At 41.1% G+C, this 27,746-nt stretch overlaps 2 protein-coding genes across 2 annotated transcripts; both read right to left on the bottom strand.

The window, feature by feature from the left end:
• Positions 1–1,247: 1,247 nt before the first annotated feature.
• acvrl1 (activin A receptor like type 1) lies at positions 1,248–11,170 on the bottom strand. Its single transcript, XM_083976358.1, has 10 exons — positions 10,597–11,170; positions 6,441–6,510; positions 5,310–5,546; positions 4,705–4,913; positions 4,525–4,624; positions 4,294–4,440; positions 3,900–4,175; positions 3,568–3,765; positions 2,534–2,664; positions 1,248–1,893 (listed from the first exon to the last, which is right to left on the bottom strand). The coding sequence occupies exons 2-10, from the start codon at positions 6,508–6,510 to the stop codon at positions 1,747–1,749; spliced, it is 1,515 nt and encodes a 504-aa protein (XP_083832484.1). The 5' UTR covers positions 10,597–11,170; the 3' UTR covers positions 1,248–1,746.
• A 4,760-nt stretch (positions 11,171–15,930) lies between these two features.
• ankrd33aa (ankyrin repeat domain 33Aa) lies at positions 15,931–18,170 on the bottom strand (the record flags this gene model as incomplete). Its single annotated transcript, XM_083974610.1, has 4 exons — positions 15,931–16,739; positions 17,415–17,555; positions 17,640–17,769; positions 17,913–18,170. 4 exons carry the CDS (start codon positions 18,168–18,170, stop codon positions 15,931–15,933), a joined length of 1,338 nt encoding a protein of 445 aa, XP_083830736.1.
• Between the last annotated feature and the right edge of the window lie 9,576 nt (positions 18,171–27,746).

Below are 27,746 nucleotides of genomic sequence, written 5' to 3'. Positions count from 1 at the left end.
TCAGAGCAAGTTGTCTGCTGAACAAATCCCTCTGTCTCTACCGAGCCATTTGGGGTGATCCCACTGTGAAAAAGAATGCACAGAGGAGGAAAACAGAGGGAGAAGTGAGATGGGCTTCGGCACTCACAGACAGGGGGTTTGGCCTCTCTGATACTTCAACAACCCCCCCTGCAGTGTTAAAAATAACCAGCTCTTCATCTGACTGACCAGACAGATTGGGGCTTTGAGGGAGTATTATCTCTCTGGAGTTTGTTCAACAACCAGGCAGACAGACAACACACACACATACTGTGTATATATATATAAACACATGCACAAAGACATAAAGAGGTACAAGCACGACCTTCTTTGACCATTTTTTTTTTTTACCAGATCAATGGTATAGCTTGGATTGGATTTGAAGTGTCTGTACATTGAGATTATTCTTGACACCTTATCATACACAATAAATTGCTAAAACTGATCGTGGTTAGATTTATAACTTAACTCAAAAGCAAACAAAATTTATATTTATATATTGTTTTGTAAATCTGTCAAATTTAAAAAGTACCAGTTTACAATGTTTATAACATTTTGCATGAATAGCTAAACATAATGCAGTGAAATTAATGTATCAACTATTTTTTCAAGTATGAACATAATCCTGCTACTGATTGCCAACTATACTTCAGTGCCATGACGACATACTGTGCTTAACTTGTTTGTCTAGCAACTTTAAGATGATGTAATGCAAACGAAAACATTCTTGCAAAACACCATAAATTTCCCAAGGCAGCCTGCATTACTGTAAGAGCATGGATCACTGTTATCTCATGACCTCTACTGGACAGTGAAAGAACTGCACACATCAGTGGAATAAATCAGTATTTTACAGTACACGTTTGAAAAATACAATCCTTTATTCAACATATACAATATTACATGTCTGTTTGTGAAATCCTTTACTGACCATAGTGGTGGTGACGGTACATGTGGGACTACAGAGATGTAAAAAATAATAATAATTTGAAAATGTTGTGTTGTACAAAAGGATATAAAGTTGTGTCCAATTTTTGATAATAGAAAATAATACCCCCATATATTTACAATGAACCACAGAGTGATACAAGACCACAGCCTCAAGGTTTTTTATTTTTCATTTCTGTAGAATATGTACAACTAAATAGCTCAGTGTGACTATGTGCAGATAATAAATGCTCATTTAATATAAGTTAAATAAGTAATGTGCTTTTGTATGAGCATGATGATATTTCCTGTAATTCATAATAATCAAAGACAGCCAAGGCCTGTGTGCTCTCTGTGGCTTTAGTCATTATGGAAAACCATTACATATCTTTTTTTTTTACTGATTATCAGAGCATTTTTTCTTGATGATGAGGATGAGTAATTGTGCTATGTAAGACTTTCCACTGAGTCTGGATGAAAAATAACTTGATAGAAATCTTGAGCCTTTACAGTTTTATTTTGGGGGGGCTCTTTGTTTAAGGCACCAGATATTTAAAAGATGAAATTAGGCTTTGCTAGGAACCACCCCTCACTCCCCCACCAAAAAAATACCCCCCCAAAAAAAACATAGCCTTGGGGTGAGACAGTCTAGACACTACTGTTCAAAGTCATATGGTTTTAATGTAATGCAGTGGCTGTGTGAGTCATTAGCTCAAAATATGATAATGATATGCACCTTGTGCTGCACAGAATGTGGTGCATTTTCAATCTTGTGTCCCTGTTTCATCCTGGTGCTCTGATCTACACGTCCTGCTTGAGTTTCTCGATGCTGAAGTCACTGTCATGGTCCAGTTTGGAGAGCGTCTTCTTTATCCGCAGGGCCGTGAGGCGGGCTGGTGGGCTCTGATACCAACACTCCTTCATGATCTTCACAAGGGCTGAGAGGATCTGGGGACGCACACACAAATGTACAAATGTATATGACCTGGTTGGAGTGTAAGATGTGTACATCTTGTTTTTGTTTTAAACACCATAAGGCACTGTTGTTCTCTTGTTTTATAGACCAATTTATCTGTATTTACAAGTATGCGAGTGTGTATGTGTGTTTGCTTGCATTGACATTTATCAGGCATTACAGCAGTGTTTTTCAACCTTGGGGTCTGGACCCCACATGGGGTCGCCTGAAATGTGTTGCAATTGATAAAAAAATAAATAAAAACGTACTGATAAAGATATATTTTTTTAAATTAATTATTATTCTTTTAAAAATTTGATTAAAAACACCACAAACAATCTTAAACAACTGTATTCTATACTTTCACTTTTTCGAATATAAATCGAATTCAAACTAAATGCAGCATATAAAAATATCTGAGCTGGCAGATCGTGATCGTGGGGTCGCCAGTAATTTGTGATGTCAAAATGGGGTCACAAGCCAAAAAAGGTTGGGAACCACTGCATTACAATGTCAATATGAGAACATGTGGCTGTTAAAGGTTAGAAGAGGTGATAACCCGAACTGAGATTTCCACAACCCTGGAAAATATAATTGCTCATGTGTGTGTTTGTGTGTCATCAAATAGCCTACTGGGTGGGAATGGAGCCTGTTGTGCAGACTGGGCCTCTGCTGGTCCACACACACCACCTTCTTCATCTCCTCAAAACTGGGATCCGAGGGCACCAGATCAAAGAAGGGAGGTCGATACTCTTCCACAATCCCTAAAACAAAACGAAAGAAACAAAAAAAACATTCAGGGTGTTTTCCGTGAGCTGAAAAACAGCGACCAAAGTATCGCAACTGTCTAAGTTGTGGGATCAAGTGGGATAGGTACGTGAGAAATATGCAGGCTGTAATGTTAAACGTTGTACGAAAACTCGCTATCAACGTTATGAGTAGATAACCGTTAAACCTCTTTGGGTTTTTATCTCCTCATACATTTCCAGGACATACATTTGTCTTCATATAAAGCCTGAAATAGCACACTTGGAGAATGAGATAGGCTGTAGTAGGAGTTGTAAAGTTTGTTTGACTAAACAAGAGCCTAGAAAAAGATATCAGTTCCCTGGTGACTACACAGGGATGGAGATCTGCAAAGCCCTGCTGAGCGTGGCCATGTGTGTGTGTGTGTGTGTGTGGTGGTCTTCCTGAGAACACACACACACATACAAAGCTGGACTAAGTGCATTTTTGTCCAATTTCGTGCATGTGGATGTGTACTTGCATCTACAAATTGTGTTCACGGACATCTGGACTATGTACAAGTGAGTGCTGACACCAGATAAGACTGTTTATAATTACTGCAGCGCTAATCATGAGAGAGGATAGTAGAGACAGACACAGTCTAGGAAAACACTGGAGTGCTGAGAGACATGAGACTAACTGCCTCGTATGTACACACTACAAGAGTCAGACAGACATGACAGAGAAAACACATTTTCAGCACCCTGTGTGGATGGGTAATACATCAATTTATAAAAGATCCACTGACACATACACATAGATTCTCTGTGTACCATTTTCTTCTTGACAATTAAATGGGACAAAACTAAAATAAAAAGATAAAAATGTCTTTACAAATGACAGTAAAAGCCTGACGTTCCTATAGCCTGTTTTCTTTTTACCATTAACGATGGTCCTGCGGGAAATTTCCCAGAAGACCAGACCCAGGGCCCAGATGTCGGTTTGCTTGTAAGACTCAAAGATGTCCACACGAATGGTCTCATCCAACACCTCAGGGGCCATGTAGCGTTTGGTCCCCACACGAGGGTTGTTGCCCACATCGAGGTAGTCATGGGACTGAGAGTGTATCACAGCCAAACCTGAGGAAGTAGTACACAGTACACAGAGGCAACTTTTTAATTTACTGTGCATTACTGACTCAGCCGTTTCGTTATTCATAACTATCAGATGCAGCCAGGCGTCTGGTGGTTAGATTTTCTCACACAGCACTCACCTAGATCAGCAATGCAGCACTGTCCATTCCGCTTTACCAGGATGTTTCGGCTTTTCAGGTCTCGGTGGGCGATAGCTGGCTTCTCCTGGGCGCTGACGATCTCAGTGTGGAGGTGGACCAGGCCACAGGCCACAGACAGGCACATCCTCAGACAGCTCTCTGGCTCCAAGCTGCTGTACTGAAGGAAGTCGTAGAGTGAACCTAACTCATGAAAGTGAGTGACGAGCCACAGCTGGGTGCTGGAGTTCTTGGATGTCATATCAGAAGCTATGAAACCTAAAAGCCAGAATAGAAGATGGTTATTTCAGTGCCCATCTTTGTGGCTGATGCTTTTTCAAATGACACTGCGCCCTGCTATACACAGAAAAGGCATCACAAGAATCGTCTGCCATACCCAGTATGTTGTCATGTCGCAGCTGTACAGTATTGTAAATCTCTGTCTCTCTGAACCAAGACTGCTCGTCCCTGGAGGAGAAGATCTTGACAGCCACCCGTTCCCCCATCCAAGTTCCCCTCCACACCTCGCCATACCTGCCTTTACCTGAAAACAAAGCGACACAATTACACAAGGTAATGAACAAACCAGGGAAAAGAAGTGCAGCAGAGGTGAGGAAGGGACACTAACCAACACACTCGACAAGTGAGATTTGTCTGGCCATGGTCCTTTGGACCAGATAAGGCAGCCCTGTCCCGCTCCCGGATGTACAAAACTCATTAAAGATATCCTGTAGAAAGATATTCCACATGTGAGACCTCAGGAATGCCAAAATGTTTTGATCATATTCTGACATCAAGCATCTCTTACGCCATATGTGGGGTCTTCTCCATTAGGGACCTTGAGCATGGTGACATCATTGTCTTCAGTATTTTTCGGTCTGAAGCGTGTACGTTGGAAGCGCAGGTACAAGAGGAGGCCGCACGCGCCGGCAACGACGATCACCAGCAGTAAGGACACAGTGATCCACAGCTCCGGACGAGGATATTCTGGAGGATGTGGTGTTGTTACTGCTCCGTCTGTGTAAACATAAGCATTTAGACACACACACACACACACACATTTTAGAAAAGCAGCTGGCCACATTTCAGAACACTGATGAAAATATGTATTACTTTGTTATTATTTTTGATTTAATTCTGCTTGTAATATGACATTCTGTGCATCACCATCTCAGTGGAGAAAAGCAACACAATCTTAATTTGCTGAAACTAACCACAAGGGGGAGTCGCTTTCTACAGAGGGAACCTTTGAATCATAATGGTACAAAGTAATGCAGCATGTCTCCTGAACGACAGGACACGTGCTTCAAGGACTGATCTGACTGAAATGATCACATGGATCAATATCAAGCTGGTTCTTAAAGTTTCATACGTGTGATGTTATGTTGTAAAGCTGAAGCAGTGGGTACTGACTAATGTTCGGTGGTGCCGTGGTGAGGGCGTTGCAATGGTTCGCTTGGCAGCAGTGGATATAGAAGCCCTCAAAGCTGGTGAGGCACTGCTCCCTCCGGTTCTTTTCCTCGAAGCATCCTCTCTCCTCGCGGCCATGCACCCAGGAGTAGAAACAGTGGTCTCCTATACATGTTCCATTTAAGCACGTCCCTTTTTTATTTTCACACGTGCACAGCAGCTTCCCATCATCTTCACTGCCTGGAGCACAGCAGAGGATATAAAGACAGTGTTGACAAACAGTGGAGTGCACACAGACACAAAAGAAATCTGTATGCATGCTTGTGTACATAGAATCACACCTTCTCTTATCAATCAATAATATATTAAGACACCTACCAAATACGATTGGTCTGTGAAGCTTAGAATAAAGGAAAGGCCAAACACACTTAAAAAATCTTAAAAACTTAGTGTATCACAGTAGTAAAGTGATTGTGGCTTAAAGTCACAGTATAAAGTGAAAGTGGATTCCCCTCAACGAAGCCAAGGTCTCTTGGAAATTGAAATGGTGATAGAAGGAAATTACATTTCCTGTGCACTGAGATGATGGTCTGTGGTATAGGAAACATTTTGTTGTGTTTTACTGAGATATAATTGGGGTGATTTGATGCCAAATGTATGTTAAGGACAAGTCATTTTGCAAACTCTGAACCTAAGGGCTGCATGTCACATAAATAGCCTAAGAATGAAGAAGAAATGAGTGCAGAAAGAACTGTAGCTAAAAGATGTTGTCATATACAAATTATTGTCTGAAACAAATTCAGATATAAACTTGCTTTAGGAACATTCAACCAACACATAAGTGAAAGAACTAAAACCTGTCCACCTTAGATATCAACAGACAACAGATTCCATTATGCAACTTTGACCAGTAGGAGGGAGAAAGACAAATGCAGCTCTAATTTTCCTGAGCATTTAGTTTTGGTTTGGAGAACCAAAACAAAGAACTAAAGCCACATTGGCAGTCGGCTTATACATCTTCACATTTAAGTTATAAGGTCAATTGTACCCTTTAATGGAGCTTTAACTGAGTAGAGCAAAGTCAAATGACTTTTTACAGCAGTGAACATTTTCTGTATCCATCCAGTAACTCACCTGCGGGGATGGCAGAGATCCACAGAATCGCTCCAGCTAGCACCACCGTGAGCAGAGCAGAGCCTCCCATCTCTGTGAAACAGGAGCAAAACAATTGTATAATGAAATGATGATACACACAATTAGTGTTGTCTCTTGGGAACTGCCATGACGAGAAATCAGAAAATTTGATTTACAACAAACGGAAAAATAAGGCCACCTCTCTGACAGTTTAACTGCTACATGATTGAAATGTGCAGACTGTAACTTAATAGTGGTGTCTATGAGGAGCAGAGCAGTGGTCAAAGCCGGGACTCTTTGGCAGAGGAAGCCATGAGGTCAAAAACAACAGTCCGAGGGCCCAGCCTGTCTGCCTGTGTTGTAATTGCATTGGGTGGGAAAAGGGGGCTTAGGGGAAGGAGGCTGTAACAGCACTCCAGAGTGTTGTGTGTGTATGTGCGCTGAGACTGTGTGTGGCGCTGTGCTACCCAGGCTCCAGGCCTGTCGACTCCTCCACTGCCCTGCTTGCAGAGTAAATATTGATGGCTGTGCTTCCTGCCATTGAGTGGCCCCACCCGGCTGGCTGGCGAGACTCAGGTCTGCTCATTGTTTAGGGCCGTACTTCTGAGGGTCACGCAAGCAGGAGGAGCTCCCTCTCTCACTGCTGAAACACTCTCTAGCCTGTAACGTGACACCCAGGTGAGCTTAGACACATTGCATTTAATTAAAAATACTAAAGTGCCTAAACGTTGTTTACATCCTTCACCATCAGTTTAGACAAATTTGTGAAAATTCTTCTGCTCTACATTTGACCGAACTAAAAGAGGGAACAGCATTTGCTATGATCGGATTCTGCATTGACCAGTATTGGCCACTTCTCTAATCATCAGAGTGCAATGAGAAAATGACCTGCTCACAGCACCCAAGGCCTTTCTTGTAATGTACATGGCAGTTAACCTACATAAAATCTCAAAACTTGGATGGATGCCAAAGGTGGCTATGGACAAGTGTGAATTCAGATAAAGGATATGGCATGGTTTCTTGATTTCCCAGCAGTTATTTCCTTCTGTGACTATCCACAGAACTATATTCCATAAAATGACGGAAAACCTATTGGTTTACTATGTAAAAGTAGGCATTTTAGTTAAAGCAGAAGTAAGTGATCTGGTCGTTTTGGCTAACTTTCTGTCAGTAGAAGGAGTTAGCAGTCCCCACCCTCGTCCCTACGTCACCACATGCACGCGCATCCCTTGGCTGCACACACAGAGAGGACCGCCCCTTTATGCCGTTCTCTCTCCTCATTGGATAAAGGTTGTAGGATACAAGGAAAGTTTTCTCCTCGGCTTACAGCAGAGCAGAGTGACTGACAGACCTGTGTTTCGGACCAAACACTCTATATAAGTGATTGCTGTCAAAAGATATAACTATTTAAGACTTATATTCACACAAACATTCCGCTTACTTCTGCTTTAATCCAATAGGGAAATTTCCACTTTGTGAGAAAATGAGCTAGAGCCTTAAACTTGATGCAGGCGATACAAAAGGCTTGGTTAAGTTCAAGGCAATGGAGATGTTCATCATTCTCTCATTGTTAAATGGATCTATAATTGCATTGTTGTGGTAAAAGAGATTAATGCATCACTCTGGCCTTAAACAATACTGTCCAGTTACCAAATAAAAGCATAATTTATGAATCTAATAGAAAAGCACTTGAATTGAAACAGTTAAGTCAGTATATAGAAATGGAAAAAACTCACGAAAGTCACACTATATTGGTCATTGCTTCCTGTTAAGTGAAAAGCTTTATCCTACCTTGTGTCTCTCACAGTAAACAGCCCTTGAACTGCACACATGTGGCAGCTGAACTTGAACATGTCAGCAAAAAACAAAAAAAAACAAAAACGGAAATCCTCCTTTAGTTTTGATGCAGCTAGCTTGATATATTTAAGTACAAACTACAGGAAGCCATCACACTATCTTAGTCAATCAAGTTTTCCCAGTTTCTTTTCAATGCATGTATTTCAAGAACACAAAATCCTGCTGTCTTGAAAGGGAGGACATGTGGTGAATGGAATTTTCTTTGTGTATCAAAGTGTTATCAATCTCTGCTAAACTGAGTTCCATTTAGTTCTTTGAAATCTGATAGAAACATTTGACGAAGACTATCTTTAGACTCGACTCCTATGTGGGCAAACTGTGTGACTCCAAGGCTAATTACTATTTTAATGTTTGCATTGTTTTCTTACCATTGCTTTTTTAAATATATATATCTATTCTATTTTTTATTATTGATGTTGTATTAACTCTGTACCCACCTATGTGCAGCACTTTGGTCGACTGCTGTCGTTTTAAATGTGCTCCAGAAATAAATCCTGACTTGATTTAACCAATGAGAACCCGCTGCACTTGTCTCTAGCTCTCTAAAACCACAAGCTGTATCTTAACAAACAGTGAAAGAGCACTTCCTGTATCGTGCAGAATATGTCAGTGCAGTTCATCTATGGGTCTAGTGGAAAAAAAAAAAAAAATTAAACATAACTCCACCCACAGAATTAACTTATTCTCAGTGGGGGAGAGCGACTGTGTCTCATTTCTCTTGCTATCATTTCATCATCCACAGGGCCCTGACATCGGAGGGAGCAGTAATCACATCCTCCATCATGGCAGTCTGACTTTAGACTCCAGCTTACTTCCTCTCTAAGCTCCTGTTTGTCTCTATTTTGTACAAAACCAGTGTGACCTCAGGGGAAAAGATCTATTGTCATCTCTTCCTCTCATCTACAGAGCGTTAACTCAAAGGGGCAGATCTCTCATTCCATCTGGATGACTCTGTGGTTATGTGGAAGATGGTGGGGGCATGGCACAACATAGCAGCCTGTAGCTGCCCCTAAACTGAGCCTAATCGCATGAAAAAGGCCTTCTATCGTGTGGTTTGAAGAGGAAAACTTAAATCTTGAACCTGAAATCTCTCATTTCATCTTTCATCTCTCAGTGTTAGGTTCTGCTCATTACAGCGACAGACTGATTTCATTCCATTATGCAGACAAAACTGAGCTTGGCAAGCTTTGAGACTCATTCGTCCTCTGCATACTCTCATATAACCAACAGTGCAGGCACATACTATTTAAAATGAATCCATGTCAGGGGAGGAAAGGGATTAAGAGAGATCTCAGATATACTGTGCACCCAAGAACAAGAAATAAAGAGGTATACATGATGGAGGTTTGGGTATGAGTATGAATTACTGATGTCATGGACCTACACCTGGAGACAGTCTGTAAGATTTCCACCATGACATGTAGAAGAGGTACAATTTAAATGTGATGAAGCTTAAATATATCCAGGATTTAAGGTTTATGAGAAACTATTTCCAGCCAACTCTGTACATTTCAAGAGGTATGAACTTCTCACCCCAGCAGAATACAGACCACTGGTGAGGGACAATAACAATGTAAAAAATACTACATTACAAGTAAAAGTTCTGCACTATTTTGACTATTGGCACTGATATAGCCTACTGCTATGATTGTTTTTCTGGTCAAAGTTACCACAGGATCAATCAATAGGCTATATGATCAGATGCAAAAGATGAATAGTTTTTGTTGGAAAATGGTCAGCATATCACTAAAATTGATTATTTCAGGTAATACAACAACAATAAACTGATATCTAACAATTTATCTATTCATTTATTTATCAGTCTAGTTATAGCCTGCTTTTCACTACAGCTGTAAGACAAATGTAATGGAGCAAAAGAAGATAGCCTACTTCAAAACTTGCCCCTTAAGATGTAGAATAGGGAAGGAATAAAGCAACACAAAGTGAAAAATAATCCAGCAAAGAAAAGATGCTAACTCACCAAGTTCACTTATGTAATATAATATGGCTGCCAACGAGGAATATCATTAAAAAGGACAACAGAAATGACTTCAGCAACAAGTCAAGCAAGTTTACCATAGGGTAGCCTACTAAAACTGCTAAAACTCTGTTTAATGCTGTTGATTTGTCTTAGGGTCAGGTAGGCCACTGACACCTGTCACATCTGGTAACACGTGGAGTGTGTGAGGCTGGCTGTGGCAAAGGTGATGAGTTCACTATCACAGGCACAGCTATTTTCAAGACTTTGAGGCCATTCACTTTCAATATGTAGTATGCTATCGTACATTGTGGCTGACACCTACCTGTGCTGCTCGCCTCTTAACTTGACAGATGTGAACGCCTCTTCACGTCTCCCATATCAAAGTTTCAAGTCCCTCCGTGGTCGACGTATTTCAAACACAAAGGAGTCAGAAGACACGTTTAAAATACAAGTGGCTCCATTGCAACAGTGGAGGAAACACTGAGTTATTTTCGTTGTTAAGACGGCTCAGCTGCAGATGTTTTATCCACAGAGACCTCACATCCTTTGACGACCCAACCCTCCGTTTCTGGGAAACACCGTCCTCCGCTGGTTTTCCTCTGTAGTCGTGAGAGCAAGTTTAAAACTGTTTAGCTGACTCATTTAGCAACAAGTGCCCTGTAAAAAGGAAAAAAAGAAAAGTGACATGAGCTGGCTGCTCTGTCCTGGCCGGACGACAAGCAGCGAGCGGCGGCAGCAGCCTATTATCTCATCTCGGTCCAAATCGTTCAGATAAACCGACAACACGAACCATCGCCGTCGGTCTGGAACAAGTCTCGGCTCCGGGCAAGTCCTGTCCCATTAAGTTAGAAACTTCTTTGTTGTTGTCTGGATTCCTGATCCACAGTGGAGATTAGGCTACAGATTTTTTTTTTTTTTTTTTTTTAAATAAGTATTCAGTTTTGTCCCACCCCTTATTGTCCTGTACGGGGTCTGCTCTGCCTGGAATGTGTTCTCATAGCGGTTTTCCTGTTGCTTGCTAGCTCTCATTTTCCTTTTCCCCTGTGGACTGGTGTCTGCACTGCACTGACAGGAATGTGCTTCAAAGACCCCTCTGTGATACAATAACATTTCTTAGGGGCCTACTTGGTCTTTTTTTATTTTTATTTTTTATTTAATCTGTTATCAAACCATAATCCCATTTTCTTTAGCCTAGATGTTCTTTGATCAGGGCCACACGTTTTAGCAGCAGAGATGAATTTAATTGAATTATTGTCACTGTAGCCTACAACAATTCAAAGTGCAACGACTTTGCCATTGCCATCATTGAAATAAAATGCAAAATCCCAGTTTTAATCCTTGGTCCACATATAAATTGTTGTCTGTTGGTTTTAAGTTATTACCTGAGTAGGATAGCTTTTTTTTTTTTTTTTACTGATGTATCTATTTCAGACATGTTTATCTTGCACTAGAGGGCGTTCCTAATTTTGCGTCCAATTAAAATTGTTTCTTGAATTTTTAGGCCCCTCCCCTGAAATATTGTCAATCACCGTCCGTCACAACATCCGGGTCTGTAACAAGCTAGCTAGTTTATCAGCCTGCATGGTCTCAGCCCAAAACTGAATTTTATAGTTTTCTCCTCATCCCCGCATTATCTCATCAGAGACGTCCACAGGTGTGTGTGAATTGGGTGAAAGAGAGAAGTCCTCCTAGCAGCCAGCCAGACAATCCCACAGGTAGGACAGTAGGCTCATTAGCTAGTTACCAATCAATATCCATGCCCTCTCAAATTTCTTCTTTTTACTGGAAACACGCATGCGGGACCGGGCCACCCCAGAACATTTTAAATATTTTTTTTTTAAGAAATATGAAAATGATTTGCTTGGGTGTAAAAGTTACCAAACATTTTTTAAGTGGGCTAGGTCTTTGTACATCTGCTCTGAAGTCTCTGTGATTGACTGGCTTCTTGTCTTTAGGGCATTGGAGCTACAGTGAGTCGCTATCGGAAAACAATGATGACCAGAGCTAGCTGGTGAGCATGCTAACTTCAGTAGAAGAAATGCGACAGAGACAAGAGTTCATGTTGCTGTTGGTTTCCTCCATGGAGACAACTCTTGGTGAGTAAAAGAATTTAGTTTGGTGTTGAACTTGCAACAGTTATTCAAGACTTGTTGGTTTACAGCTGTGGATGCTAACGCCAACCACTGTTGATGCTAACACTGATTATTACATTGTCAGTTAAAGAGGAACTATGCAGGACTTTTAGCTTAACTATGCTACATATTAACCTTTACTTAACAGCCTGGAGTGATTGTGATGGTTAAATAAATGACTTGTTACGAGGGAGAATGGAGGCTCTCTGCCTTCTACGTAGCGTCTCTTGGCCGAAAACCAACCTTGCAAGATCAGTGCCGCTGCCCCGGTGTCCCAACTCTCGTGTCTGCGGAACCACAACATAGACGCTCCCGGTACCCTCTGATCTCTTGTGTATGACAGTTAAGACTACACAAATAACATCATATATGATAAATAACGTTATCCACCACTCCAAACTGGCTTCATTAAAAACGAATGCACATGGCCGGGAGGAGGGTTGACAAAACAGCGGAAAAGCGACCGGACTTGCATAGTTCCCCTTTAAACCTCAAATTACTGATTTGTCTGTCTGTCTAGTAGCAGTGGAGCCTAGTTTTTTTTAACCACAACACTGACAGGCTTTCAGTCCCTTTAAAATTGATATGATGAAATTACATTACACATTCAGCCATCATGGGGCAACTTCACTGGCAGTCATTTATTTTGTTGAAGTCAAATATTTATTCTTTTAGCTCAGTTTTTTAAGTGTCTCTATCATCTCCAGAGAGAATTATCTGGCTGTTTATGGCTGTTTATCTCCTCTATGTTCAAGAGTCAGTCACTCACTGTCTGGAAGCAAACAGCTGGAGCCTGTTGCCCAAGACAGTGCTAGTTATATGAGTCTGAGGAATGAACCAAGCAGTAAAGTTGTGAACTACAAAGCAAAAAAACTATGTGAAACTTGTAGTCAGGTATTGTTTTCACCACAAGCTTTCTCGTTAACATTGTCATCTGATTTTAAATAGCCATTTCATGCATTTGCTTCATAAAAAATAATTTAGTATAGCTACTTAAACTGCTGGACCATTCACTTCTTTGATAGTTCCTCAAACTGCTTGTGATATCATTATAGGCTACCATGCTCATTCACACACACCTTCAACATACGCAATGGTGCTTCAGTAACTTTCTGTCATGGCAGACAAAGTGTGTCTAAGGGGCAAATACAGAGTTATCTCTAAGATGCCAGAGAGACTCTGCGTGAAAACATTTACTGTAATTCAGCAAAGCCTCAGAGAGATGTCTCATGTCTGTAATATAAATTCCCCTCCTTGTTCTCAGGCTCTGTAATCTCTCTGTTTTTGGCTTATGGCTGCAGACACAGCTGGAAGCTCTCACATCAGCTGTCATGTTGGAAACAGAGGAAATTGTTGTTCATTTCTAACAGCCTATATTTCTCTCTCCTCCTAATCTATGTGATACAGAGAGCCCTATACCCTCAAGACCTTTCTAATAAGCCTTTGTTTTCTATCATCTACTAAAGGAGAGGGAATTATTTAATTTTGTAGTGTTTCAAAGGCAAATATCTGATGATAAACAAAGGACCCAGTGTTATTTCTTATCCACTTTCATACTATTGAATGGTCAATTTCTCAGCTGTGGACAACAATACACAGCACATGTCAAAATGTAGCCTAATGTTTACCTTATATTCACATTCCACAGTGTAATGCCTCACTCTCAGAAGTCAAACATCTGGTATTACATGCATGCAACCTGTTTACAGTCTGAGTTGTCACAGAGCTGGTTTAAGTACATTTAGTTAAGTATTGATGTGTTCCTCCACTGAACATTAGATAGGTATCTATTTTAGCGTTGACCTTAAGAACCCCCTCTGTGAAGAGGAAGTGAGCCACAAAACTGAAAATGTATACTTGCGGTGTTGCAACGTGTGACCTTAACAGATGAGCATAATAATTCTACCCAGGCCAATGTCAAACATATGTCACTTTAAAGAAAAAAAAAACATAAATTGATAATAAATAATTTGTATTTAACTCATACACAATACTTTTAGGTACCAAGAGTTTTCTGAGGAAAACCAAACTCACTTGCAAAGGTCAGTAATTTTATTCCGTGCTTGCAGACAAACATATTTTCATATGTCTCAAACTTCATAAAGATGTAGGAGATCTTAATTCTCTCTCATACGGTCACTTTAAAATAACCCTTGAAAGAATACTTGTATGTTTCATTGGAACAAGCTTCTAAATTAATTACTTTTGAGGTCACACATGTTATAGTAGCTATTGCGTGTACCAATTACCAAGTTTATTGACTCAATGTAAACCTCACAGTAGATGTATTGCTTTGATCAGTGGTTAATATGTAAAACCTAACAAAAGATTCCCTGAGTAACATCATGTGTAAATTGTTTTTAACTTGGTAGATGTGAGGTATGGCATGGTTTCTGTAAAATATTAGCAGCAGTCTGGTGGCTATCATCGTTCACAGTCAAAGCCAAAAACAGTCTTACAAATGTTGTCATAAAGATACGATAAAGGCATCTGGTAGATGCTACATCCTGAATAGCTATGAATACAGTGAAGACTGGATGGGCTTTAAAAAAGTGTTTGAAGATGGTGACTTTGCCCTGGTCTTGGCATTTAAGGGACTGCAGGAAATGAGCACGCAAATATACTGATGACTTGTCCACTGACTGGGCAGTTATGATCAAAATGAGACAATGTGTTACATGAATTCACTTCCTGTTTTTGAATATTTGCTGAACACTTTGAAGTATCACAACCTTGCAGAAACAAATCATGTCACAGGTGTTGCATGTGACAAAACAGGAAGGTTGGATCAGCATTGTATACTGAAGTCAAATATGTTCAAACTGAAATGGACCAGCTTATATTCTCAGGTCCTATGTAACATTGTTAAACACTGAAAAAAAGAGAGATCTTGACATTGAACTAAAAACAGGACTTCAACCTGCATCTTTGACTTTTGTATCATTATTTCACCAGTAAAGATCAAATTAGGTGAGTTTACATTCAGCCGTTTGTGGCACAAGGGAGATTGTACACCTGCTTTCTCTTATACCTCCGTGAATGTGCTGATTTTGAGAACAGTCGATCAGTTTGATGGCAAATTTGCTGAAGGCCTTTTGCTCACATACAGTATACATACAGTACAGTGCTATTGCCTTGGTATCTTGCATAAATACTGTGATGGCATGCTACTTTGAGATCCACCACAATACACAGACTGATAAAGCACTCACAAATATGTAAATGTACCAGTATCCAAAACAATATAATGACACAAGTTTTTAGTTATAGGCTTGCATCTCCATGAGACTCCATCTGAAAATGACATAATATCTAGCAAATTCAAGTGTCTCCAGTTTTCTCCTGTTCTTCCCAAGAAAAAAGTTTAAATCCATCATCAGTCTCCTTTCCAAAGCTGCTCTGCAGTTCCTTTATGCTCTGTTAAAATTGTCTTCAGAGTCACTGTAATCACATGCTCATCTCTTGTGAATGACAGTAAAATTTTGCGATTTTCCATGGTAAAGAAAATACCACCTATTTTTTATTTTGATGAACGTCTCGACCCCTTTGATTTTTTCTCGTTTTCTTTTTCCTTTTCCTGTTGCTTCTTCTCTCTCTTTTTCTCCTCCCTGGCTTCCTTGTACTTCCAGACAGGAGGCTCCAGGTAGCCCTTCTGCTTTTTATTCTTTTTCTCCTTCTTCGGAGTGGGTTCCCCAGATTTTGTCACTTCAATCTTAGGGATACAGCCCGAGGGGAATATGCTGTTCCTGTGTGCCATGCTTCGGGGAATGAAGCTTCTCACGCCACCTGACACCATGCTTTGTGAGTCCTGGCAGCAGGAGGTCAGCGATACAGAGGCGGCTGAGACAGTACTGGGAGAAGCTGAGGTTATGGAGCCATTACTGTGGGACACTGTGCTCTCCTCTAACTCCTTGCTGCTGTGCTTTTCAAGCAGTTCAGGAACAGCAAACCGTCGCTTGCCAATCTCCGGGGGGCTGCTGGGACAGAGCGGACGGCAGCCAGTGGCTATCAGGGGGCTGTGGATGCTCGTGGTCATTCGCACCATATGGTCCATGACACCATTGTCTTGGGGGTCCTGTGGAAAGCTGAAAGTAAGGCTGTCTTTTAAACGCTGCCTCAGCTTCTGAGAGGCTGTTTTGGTGGCTGTGGCCTTTGCCACTAGTTGCTCCAGCTCAGGCCACTCAGGAATGTAGCTTTCACAGAACTGCTGAGCGATGGGAAGAGCCTGCAGGCGGCGTAGTCTCTTTAGAGTCTCAAAGCCTCCTGTCTTAATGACCCAGTCCTTTAGGCCTCTCCCTTGGACCATATCCATTGCATTCATATCTGCTCCTGTACATGAAAAAGACAGAAAATAGATAAGTGAAAACATATGATGAGCAACCTGAAATCATCAATTGCTACTTGAAATATGTAAAATTACTCCACCATGTGGCTGCTTTTGGACTGCATTATGCAGATGTGTAACAAGACACGACCAAAAACAAACCAGGCCATTTCACAACATACGTGTTGAAACAAATAGAAACTGCAATTAAATGACAAACTATATCCTACATTTAGTCTGAGATTTGCTCAATTGCTATCTCTGTGTTATAATTCAGTTCAGCCCTTTACAGGGGAATTCACTTAGCCGTGATTATGACAGTCCCCTTAGTCATTAATCAAGGCTTGAAAGTCCAAGAACACCAGACATGTGTTTATTTTCCCCATCTGGTTTGCCCATGAATACAACTAGATCATGGATTGAAGTTGTCAATCTGTCTCTGACATAATTTAACTTTGAATAGAACAAAGTTTTTTTAGTACTTGTGCAGTTTATACAGGACTAATCCCTACAGTTCAGAACATAACCAGATTAGTTTACAGATCAGATGTCCCCTTTTACCTTAAGGTATATAACGTTAGCAGTCTTTATGTCCCACAGGTGTGAGAATACAGGATGATATTGTCCTTGTGTGCTCACAAGATACTCCTCCTGTCTTTATTTATTTTCACATCCCTTACCATGCATTAGCAGGGCAGACACACACTCTTCTCTGCCCTGTAGGCCTGCCTTGATGAGGGCAGTGAAGCCACGGGGATCCCTGACCTCAGTGTCCACACCAGGGAAGTAGTTGATGATGAAGTTCAGAATGGTGATGAAGCCTGGATTGAAAATGAAATATAGCATTATGTTAACAGGCTGGGTTGAATTAATACCAGCACCATACAGTATGTATTTAAACAAACCTGCTTGGGCAGCAATCATGACGGCAGTATTGCCATCATTGTCTTGGTGGTTGATGTCTATCAATGGACATACATGCAGCATGGTGACAATGTCGACGAAACCCTTACCCACAGCCAACATCAATCCATTCTGATGGGAACAAGATAGAAATACATTTACGCTCCATAAACTGTTGGTTTTCTTGTGTATATAGCTTTTTTTTGGTAGAAATTTTGTGTTGTGTCATAGTCACTTTCCTTGACTGATTAAATGGAAAATGAATCCTTTATCACCTTGCCGTTTATGTCCAGCTCCATGGCCTCCTCTTTAGTGACCCCTCTCTCCAGGATCCTACCCAGGGATGCGGGGTCGTTCTTGGCACAGGCCTCGTACAGTGTCTTAGCTGGCTCTGCCTCATCGTCATCCCTCTCATAGTCAGGGAGCACAGAGTCGTCGGAAAGCACACTCCCCGATTCAGAATCGTCCTGGAGGATCTCAGAGTCCTCAGACGGGCCTGCGCCCAGGTGGGGGTCCTCATTTGCAGTGGCCATCAGACCAGCCCCCTGCTGTGTCTGGGATCACACCTGGGTTTCAGGTCTGCTGTGCAACACTCACATCTTAAAGAAGAAAAATATCAAGTGTTATCATGGACTCAAAATATTTCATTTTCTTCTTTTTTTTGTCTTCCACCTCAGAGCTCAGACTGAGCAATCAGAGAGTAATGTAGTGTAGGGCATGGTAGGGAACATACACTATTTGAACATATTAACATAACACCATCAAACATTTTGTATTTTTAGCTACATTAATGAAGACAAACCATGCATAACAGCCACAAGCACATTGCAAGGAGAGCTTATTTTCAGTTGAGATAGCTGTATGAGCCTTAATGTGCTCGGTGGCCACTTCCTGCTGATTTACATAGATGATGATTCATTTTCAGTAATATGTCTTGTCTTCTTAGTAATGTGGAAGGTGTTTGGAGTTACACTACAAAGGATATGTCATCGCTACTGCATTTTGTTTAGTGCCGTTTAGTTCAAAGCATGACTACACATCTTATACTTGTTCACGTGTAACTGCGAGTCTGACAACAATACACTGGCAGCCTTTAAAGTTAGCGTGTTAAATAGATCTGGTGACCTGGGAAGACCTTCTACATAAGGCATGGTGTGCAAAGAGGATGAGGAGCCTCACCTCACTTCAGCCCTCCTGTCACAGCAGCTGATCCGTGATTTACAAAATAGATAAGCTGCCTACACATTACATGCTTTTCCCCCCCAGTGTTTGTTCATTGGCTCAGTCTACTATTGGACTAGAAGAAATTATGGCCAAGAGTGAACAGATGTATATTTAAGACATTTAAATAACAAACAGCTGACAAATGTTTAAAAAATACACAAGAAAGATGTGTGTGCATATTTACAGTGGGTACAGGAGTTCTCAATAAACACTTAACATCTGCAGAGGCTCAGGCTGTGACAGTAATGTTAATGTAGGCATAATAGGAGGAGTGTAGTGGGTTGAGAAAGGCCATATGGTGCCTGAAGCAATGGGAGGCCAAGCTTGTGACAGCATCTGTCATGGTGTCTTAACAGTGTCACACTGCCCTCCAGTTCCGGTACACTGGAGTATCCAGTGATCTACAGTTTGTGCTTTTCAGTGTTAAAACAAACAAACTATAAAAACACTTTGTGTGGAGTATATTATGAAGGCAGCTATGGCTTATGACGGGACAGATTCAATTATTTCTAATGTTTTGAGGATGCTGTAGAGATGATGGTGAGAAAGAATGTTTCTGAGCATTAGTGATAAATTGGAAAACACCATCAGGCCTTCCCAGTGAGGGAGTGATAGTTTCCATTTCTCAAGCTGCCTTGAACCTTTGCACATTAATTCAATCAAATCCACAACAGGCACAAGATGATTGTTTTCACAGAATTATTTGCACCTGGTGACAATTATGTTTTAATGTTAAGTAATTATTAAGTGAGTAATGGCATCGTTGAGTTAAGCTCTGGTGTTAAATGCCAGACAGAACTCCTTTAATCTCATGAGCATGTGTTTCTGTTTCTGCATTGTGTATTGTGCAAAAGTGGAGATTGTGATCACACAAACCTTTTCTCTCTCTTCCTCCTTCTGCACAAACATAGAGAACTCTTAGCATGTGGCCTGCACTTCCTGCTGAGCAGCAGCCTGCAACAGTCAACCTTCTGAACCAATGCACATCTTAGAAACAAATAGTAAAAGTCAGGGTCTCACCCTAAAGCAATCCAGTGATTGTTGGTCCTCTTCTCTTTTTTCCTCTCTCTGTTTGAACTTGCTCTCGGTGGTTAGACCATCCCCGTATGTTGGACGTCCACTCCTTCTGTTGGCTCTAGCTAGGAGCTGGTAAAGTTTGAGTTTCCCCAAACTGTCTCCAGCTCTTGTCTTCCCCCTCCCTCCATCTCTCCCACTGGCCAGTTAGGTTGCCTCATCAGCCAGCAATCCATCGAGGTCCCAACATAGACTCTGCTGTCCTAAGTCAGGCAACATGCTCTCTCCCTCTCATCCTGATTACAGAAGATTTAAGGATTAAGAGAAAGACACAGACAGCAGCCAACCTTGCTCCCCTTACAGTCTGTTGAGTTAGTCCTCTCTCTCTCTCGTTCTCCTCTCTCTCACTTGTCTCAGTCCGCTCTCTCAAGGATCTGTCCATCCACAGCTCTCTGCGGCCCGTCTGTTGTGTCAGAGCAAACCTCTCTAACTGTCCAAATAAGTGCTGTGACTGAATCGTCGAAACTGAGGCTCCCAAATCTGCTGCTCTGCTGAGGACCCCCTGTCTGAGTAATTTCAGTGTGTCTGTGTGATGGGAGACAATGTCTTGGGTCTGTTTTCCCATGGAAATCCATTTGCTGGGACAACAATCAATCCCTGCTGTTACTCTAAGCCAGGGGGGCCTCTGTGGTAATTATTCCCATGACAGCGATGACACACAGACATGCTCCAAACACAAAACACAGTGCATACACATACACAACTCATTGTGTACACACAAAAATGCCCAAAACACAAAGTAGATTTTGGAAAGTTTTTCTCACTAACTATAGTAGGTTAAATGTGCAGAAGGGGGGTCAAACATGTTTTATGTTTCACAAATTAGTCTCATCTTAATCGTCTTTATAACCTGGTTACGAAAGTTAAATCATTGTCAATAAAAATGTCACACGTCTGATAATTAATCTTCTATCCCAGTTTTTCTTTTTTTCTTTTTTTTAAATAACAATTTTTACATTGGTTTAAGCAACAGTTTGCAACTGCCACCATAACACTTTTGTTTTGAGGCCTGAATCCAGCATGTGAACAGGAATATCATGTTAAAAGGTTTATTCATAGCGTCAGGGACTCAACCACGTGGCATCAAAGGTGCATGTAAACAGATTAACCCTAATATTGAATTTGAGTTGGGCCAATTGGTGACTTTGTGCCTCTGAATGCAGCCTGGGTTATGCAACAGTCCCTTCTTTGTTGAAGCAATGGCGACTGCCCCCTTCTGATCAAACTGGGATTTGCAATGCAATGGATGTGAGGCTGGTTAATGTGGCGTAGCTGAACATGATATTCAGACAGCTCGTGTTTAAAATAGCCATAACATTAATCCTCCCTGTAGGTTACAGCTGTTGTCTGCATTACCTCCAAATATATCTACACGTATAACAAGGCACATCTTGTTTACAATAGTTGTTAGTAACATTTCACTAATGATTGTGATATCAGATGAGTATCACAAATGACAAATTGGACTCTCATTCAAAAACACCCCCAAAAAATTGACAACTACAGCTGCTGATGGGTCTAAAGAGTTAACCAATATGCAGTTGACTGCAGCCATCTGAAGCTGAAACACCTCCAACAACACAATCCCACTTAATCCCATCAAATGCCTGAGCCAATTCCTTATTAGATGCTGCCTCCATGGCCCTGAAGCATCAGATCAGACCTACGGCATTACACTAACCTGACCCATTACTCAAAAGGTGCTATGTTTAGACTCAAGAGCTTGACTCCATGCTGATATGAAACGCAGGAAGCGGGAAATGAGGGCCGTGCTTGGGGGCAAAACTTTTTAGTTTGTGTAGCGAAAACAGAAATTGAAGCTGATAAGAAAAGGAAGTCTGTTTGGCACAACAGGGCAGATTTGTGGTGCGTGTAGATGCACAAGAATGATCTCTCTCTTGCCAGACGAGGGCAGCAAAGCACACACAGTCTGTACTTTTAACATTTTTTCCCCTCATTTCAGAGTTGGCTTCTCTGAAATCAGATTTGACAAATGATTATCAGTATGGTGTATGAGTGAAAGAACATTTTGTTCTGAGTCCCACCTCATGGTAGTACTCACACTTTCCTTTTAGGGTCACATTTATTTTCCTGCTATTCTGCAAATTCCTCACAGAGTCATTCACTCATCACTGCAAAAGGCCATCCAACTTTTCCCCAGACGCCGCAGTACCCAGCAGAGGTCAGTGGTAGAGCACAAGAACTTGGAAAGAGGCTTGGGAAGCAATGAACTAAGTTTAGCCAGCTTAGTGACTGACTCTGAAGTCAGCCATGTGCTCAGCTAATATTAGCCTGTTGGCAGTATGTCCGGGGCCGGTCTTAACAGCACCCTCTCTGCTCAGACTCTGAGTATTTACTTTAATATTTCTGGCTATGTGGCTAAAAATCACAAACCCTCCTCTGCTACTTGTTCTAAAGCATCTAAAAGCCTCCAGGAATCAGGTGAATGAGAGGAAGCAGCAAGGAAACAGCTGAAGTTGTTATGCAAAGCAAGGAGGAGATTTTGGATGATTTGGGGAAAGTTATTACAATGGGAAATGGAGATTTGTGGTGTTTGTGCTTCGGCTCATAGGGTGGGTGAATAAGACGTGAATAACAAATACTGCACACCATGGAGATGAATTGTTCGGTGCCGGAGACCTGAAACATTTCTGTGAAAACAAAACTTGCTACGGGTAGAGTTAGGGTCAGGTTAGGACAAGAAAACAAAGAGGTACATTTATGTAGCACTCTTGATTAAAAAAGACATTTTATTTCATTGTCTCACCAGATAAAGCAACTCCTCCAGATATTAAGAATCTTTGAAAGCCCCCAACCCCCTCAACCTTATAGGGACATCAAAGTTTGGCTTTTTTTTTTTTTGGCTTCTTTTCTAAATCACATTTGCAATATTTACTATCAGTGAAAAATCTTCACAAGATTTCTAAAGATAACTACAGGTGTAGAAGCAGATTTGGTGACGAAGAAACCTCTGACAGCCAGAAGTTGCTATGATGTCATCTGTAAACTTTCCATCTGAGCTTCTCTGCATACTGCAGAAGCTTTCACTGCAAAGTGTTAATTGTGTAATTTACTGTATGATAGTCTGTCATCAAATTAACAGTCATAACAGGCCCGTAGGCTCCACTTTCGGCAGCTCACGTGTCTGGTCTTAATGGATGGTGTTGGTGATATGGAACCTTTGTATGAACTCAAAGCAATCTTGGCCTCTTCCAACTTCGAGCTTAATTTTTCCTTATGCTCTTATGTCTTTACTCCACCTCTGTCAGTAATTTCTCCGAGGTCTTCACTGTTGCCGGTGACTAATTGTACTAAGCCCTGATAAAGTTGTACTTTTTAATTCTTCCTCTGCAGTCGTTCCATTGCTCTTCTTCCTGAGATAACGTGGAATCTAGACACCGGTCGTGGCTCAGTGAAAATTCAAAAGCCGAGAGGAGAGAAAGTAGCAGGGAGGAATGTAAATGGAGTCACATAAACGTAAGTCATTCATGACAGTTTTAAAGAGATTTATAGTCTGGTTGCTAAAAAGTAAGTAGAGTTACAATCCAAGGACTTAATTTTACAATAAATTCATTGGTTAGGTCCGACCTTAAAGTCTGTTCTGAATTCAAAAGTTTTAAATCATTTGCTCTGACTAAATATACATAGTCCTTGTATTCAGTGTACATATATAATGCCTTCACTTCTTGTTATGATCCCAGGGTAATATAACGCTAACCCTTTCTGGTGTCTGAAATTTTACTTTCACATTTAAACATGCGGCGGTCCTGTCACTTGAACTGCTTTCAATGCGACAAAAACATCATATAGTGTATATACACTTGTCTCATCTGCAAATAATACATGTTAGAGGCCTCAGAGAAAGAAATGGAGTCATCAGCATACCAGATGTGAGACTGAGCCTTTTTTTTATGATGCAAAACATTTTGGAATAAGACACCTTTATTAGCTTTTGATTATTGTGGATAATATGCAGAAGAATATTGGAAAACTCACACATGATTTTCATATTTTTTAATTAGTATTTTTAATTATTATTATGGAAATCACACATACATAATGTTTAGTTTCTTCCAGAAACCTCAAGCTGATTCGAGCTTATGTTTCTCTCAACTCTAAAGCAATGATTCTGGCTCCACTGCAGGATACATTTTCCTGCCAAACAGTGATGTTACTATATGCGTGAAAGGTTATCGATAAAAGTGCTTGTGATAAAATCAGTTCCAGCAAAACCGCTACTAGAAGCCTCAAACAACACATTAGTGGACATGATTGTTGTGTGCTTGGTTTCGAGAATGCAGATAAAATAGTGAAAGAAAGGCTGTGTGTTATATCCTTAATACATTTGTATTTATTTTGCTTCATATTCTCCATTGGATTTGAAATACTTGAAATCAAACAAACAGGTTTATAGTTTTCAAGTTGCAAATCAACAATAGACTGCTCCTGCTCTTCCAGCGGGAGGTTGTGAAAGCTCACGTGGGTCTATGCAATAGAGCAATATGTGTTTATGTTTAAAAAAAACACCATGAAATGGGGGGATTGGGGTGCAGACAGTTCATACAGGAGTAAAATGCAGTTGCTGGTGTGGCAACATTACAGCTGGCAGGCATGAGATTCTCATGGAAGGAGCTGGATCACCCTTGGCCTAGACTCCATATGACCAAAACAGGACAGCATACGGATCTCTGGCTGCACTTAGGCTCAGTTGAGGTATAAAACTCTCAGGCATCTAAGATTTTTCTAAAGATTTTTTTTTTTTTACTTTATTTTAGATTACATTTGGGGTTAAAGTTGATATGAGGAACAGAAGCTACGTTCAGTCCTTTTTTTTTTTAAATCAAAATGAGTTGTTTCTATCTTTATAGCTTTCATCAATTATATTTAATCTTCAAGAAGTGTAGAGCAATCAAACACTCAGTGTCAGCACAAGAGACTTCAAAAATGTTTTAAAAGATAAAAATGTGACTAGTGTTTTGAACCGTAAAGAAAATGTTGACATTAAAATGATTAAATGATTTACAGCGAAGATGAAAACACCAGCTTAGATTGTGCCATTTTTCTGGGCAAGTTGCCTTCGGTTTGAAGAAGTGTCTGTAAAAGGCCGGGATGTTTTGGGTTTGAGCTCTAACGGGATTAGGCCCAATGAAAACACTGATTTAAAATGGGTCTACATTTAATAGTGCTAAATTACTTTCAATAACGGTCATTTAATCTTGATGGCTGGTTTAAATCTTTCTGTTTATGGACAGGTAGGTTCAGAATCACTGAACTGTTTCCCTGTTGCCTCAGAACAATTGGTTACTTATCAATTTGAGCCCAGTTTATTTTAACGATATGTAGGGTGGCTACAGAAATAGTGATACTGATCAACACTTACATGCAACATGGTGGCATCTTGAATGGCAGTCGGTTTGGAAACCCAGTTTGGTCTCATGCTGAAATTGGAACAAAACCAGATCTACAAACATGAACATTCAGTACTTGTCAGTATTTGTCAGTACTATCTGGGTTCTTCGGCTTCCTCCCACAGTACAGAGACATGCGCGTTAGTTTAACTGCCCATAGATGTGACTGTGTTGTTTTTCTGGCGACATGTCTAGTGTAACCCCCTCCCCCAGCAAACCCATTAATCTAGACTCACAATTAAACATTTAATAATGAGTCCAGATCAGTCTCTCATCTATTACATTTAAAAATGAAGCCACGTGTTGTCATTTATTTCACTTTGCGGCGTAATTGTGGTTCCTCTTCTCTCTTCCTTTGTTGTCTTGTTTCTGTCGCTCATAACTGCAGTTACTTTGATATCAATAACATTTGCAGTCAAGTTACAGTCACATTTTACTCACATTAGTGAATTTATTGACACAGTCAATACCTATAAGTTCAAACTTTATCTTTGAACAGAGTAATGCCATAGCTTCTAGAAAATAAAGAGCTGGCCTGGTTGGTGGAGTGATTTATGTGAAAACTTTATTGCTGCAGTTAATTGTTTGAATAACTCAAATGGTCATAGAGGAAATAACATTAGGACAATGCTATGTTATTGGGCTATTTATTGTCTGTAGTCTAGTTATTTTTGTCCTCTCTTGATATTCTTTCTTTGGGTCTTGTACTGTTTTTATCCTGTCTCCCACTTGCATTGTTGTTGTATCTGCACCCCATTGATTAATGTTGCTGTAATGTTTATTTGTTCTATTTGAAAATACCAACAAAAGATGGTGGAAAAAAAGAAAAGAACATTAGGATCACGTAATCGTTAGTTATTTATTACTCCAGACGTTGTAGGGTGACGGGTATATTTTAGACAATAACAGGTGATTCCACAAGTTGCTGTAAGGCGTGAATGAAGTTTGCTCTCTCTCTCTCTCTCTCCCTCACACACACACACACACACACACACACACACACACACACACACACACACACACACACACACACACACACACACACACACACACACACACACACACACACTCTGCAGGGTCAATCTGACAGTAAACAATTTTGTAAGTCCTCTGCCTTTTTACAGCCAACAACCCTCTTTCGAGTAGCCGTAAACAAACAATGCTGGTGTGATTACTTGGGCAGCTCAAGAAGTTGTGTAACGTGTGTACAATCTGTGACAGTCTTAAATAGTTGAGCTTCATGGGCCGTGTGTTCATACCTTATTTGGGGCTGCCCCGCTGCTCAGGAGTTCACACAATCCATGTGTCACTGCCTGAGACTTGGGCAAAGATGAAGAGGGAGTGTAGGGTGCCAGGACAGTGAAAAGTATAAGAGCAGAAGAGATATGGGACAGGTTGAGATAAGTTTGAGATAAAGGGTGCGGGGGAGGGGGGGGATCCAGGTAATGAAGACAAAGAGCAAGAAATGAAAGAAGACGAAGAATGATGGAAGGAGGAGAGGTTTTGGGGAGGGGGTGGTGATCCTCTATAGCCAATGAAGAACAAGAAAGGAGGATTTCAGGGAGGGTGAAGCCCTGAAGTCACAGCTCACTGTTTGAGCAGTCAGAGGGGAGGACAGGAGAGGACCCATCTCACAGAGAAACACATGGATGACACAGGAAGATGACACCGCTCAAGTTGGCCGGAGAAAATCTTCTATCTGTGTTTCTAGGGGAGGCTTATTCTGAGGACACAAGGTGGACAGGACACATTCACTAGACTAAGACAGACTTAAGAGACTCTGCCTTGCTGCCAACTCACCTGTGTGCACTGGAAGAGGGGAAAAGCTTGGACGCTCGAGTGTGTGTTCCCAGGTTCCACACAGACACATGCCCTCCTCTTCCGGGATCAATTATTCATATGCGTGAGGTTTCCTGTGTGTCAGGGCAGAACGAGACGGGCTGCGGTGGCTCAGGTCCAAACTGTGGCACAGTTTACTGAGAGACAAGAGCTGAAGGAGTGGAAAAAAAGGGGACAGGAGAGACAGAGGACACAGACACAGACCGAGAAGAGGTCGTGATAGAAGCGGAGATAAAAGGCCACAACAGCAAAGGAGGATAATTTGAGTTTTTGCTTGGCGTTGAGAAGAATGAAGGCTCTACAGAAGAGTCAGGGACGCACTGACCAGATGTTGGGAGCCATGGCTGATGTGCTTACTTCCGTGGCTATGCCCAATCAACAGTGGGTGAGTTGTAAAGCTGTGTTTGTGTATTTACCGTGTGTTTACGTGAAAGCATAATGCCACAAATTCAAGAGGAAATCAACAGATACATGTGGAGGCATTTTTCGAGGGATTGCAGAGCATGACGTCGAGCTTGTCTCTGGTTCACATCATCACACAGCAAGTTTATTTTGTGCCATTTG

This window comes from Trachurus trachurus (assembly GCF_905171665.1).
Source record: "Trachurus trachurus genome assembly, chromosome: 7".
Lineage (NCBI taxonomy): Eukaryota > Metazoa > Chordata > Actinopteri > Carangiformes > Carangidae > Trachurus > Trachurus trachurus.
Note: the sequence above shows the minus strand (reverse complement) of the source record. Positions and strands in the feature narration are given on the sequence as shown.

Coding starts and splice junctions, on each gene's coding strand:
- acvrl1 (XM_083976358.1), bottom strand. CDS start 6,510: ATGGGAGGCTCTGCTCTGCTCACGGTGGTGCTAGCTGGAGCGATTCTG. Junction 5,547..6,440: donor GATCTCTGCCATCCCCGCAG/GTGAGTTACTGG, acceptor GCTGTGCTCCAG/GCAGTGAAGATGATGGGAAG. Junction 1,894..2,533: donor ACAGGCTCCATTCCCACCCA/GTAGGCTATTTG, acceptor GTGCGTCCCCAG/ATCCTCTCAGCCCTTGTGAA.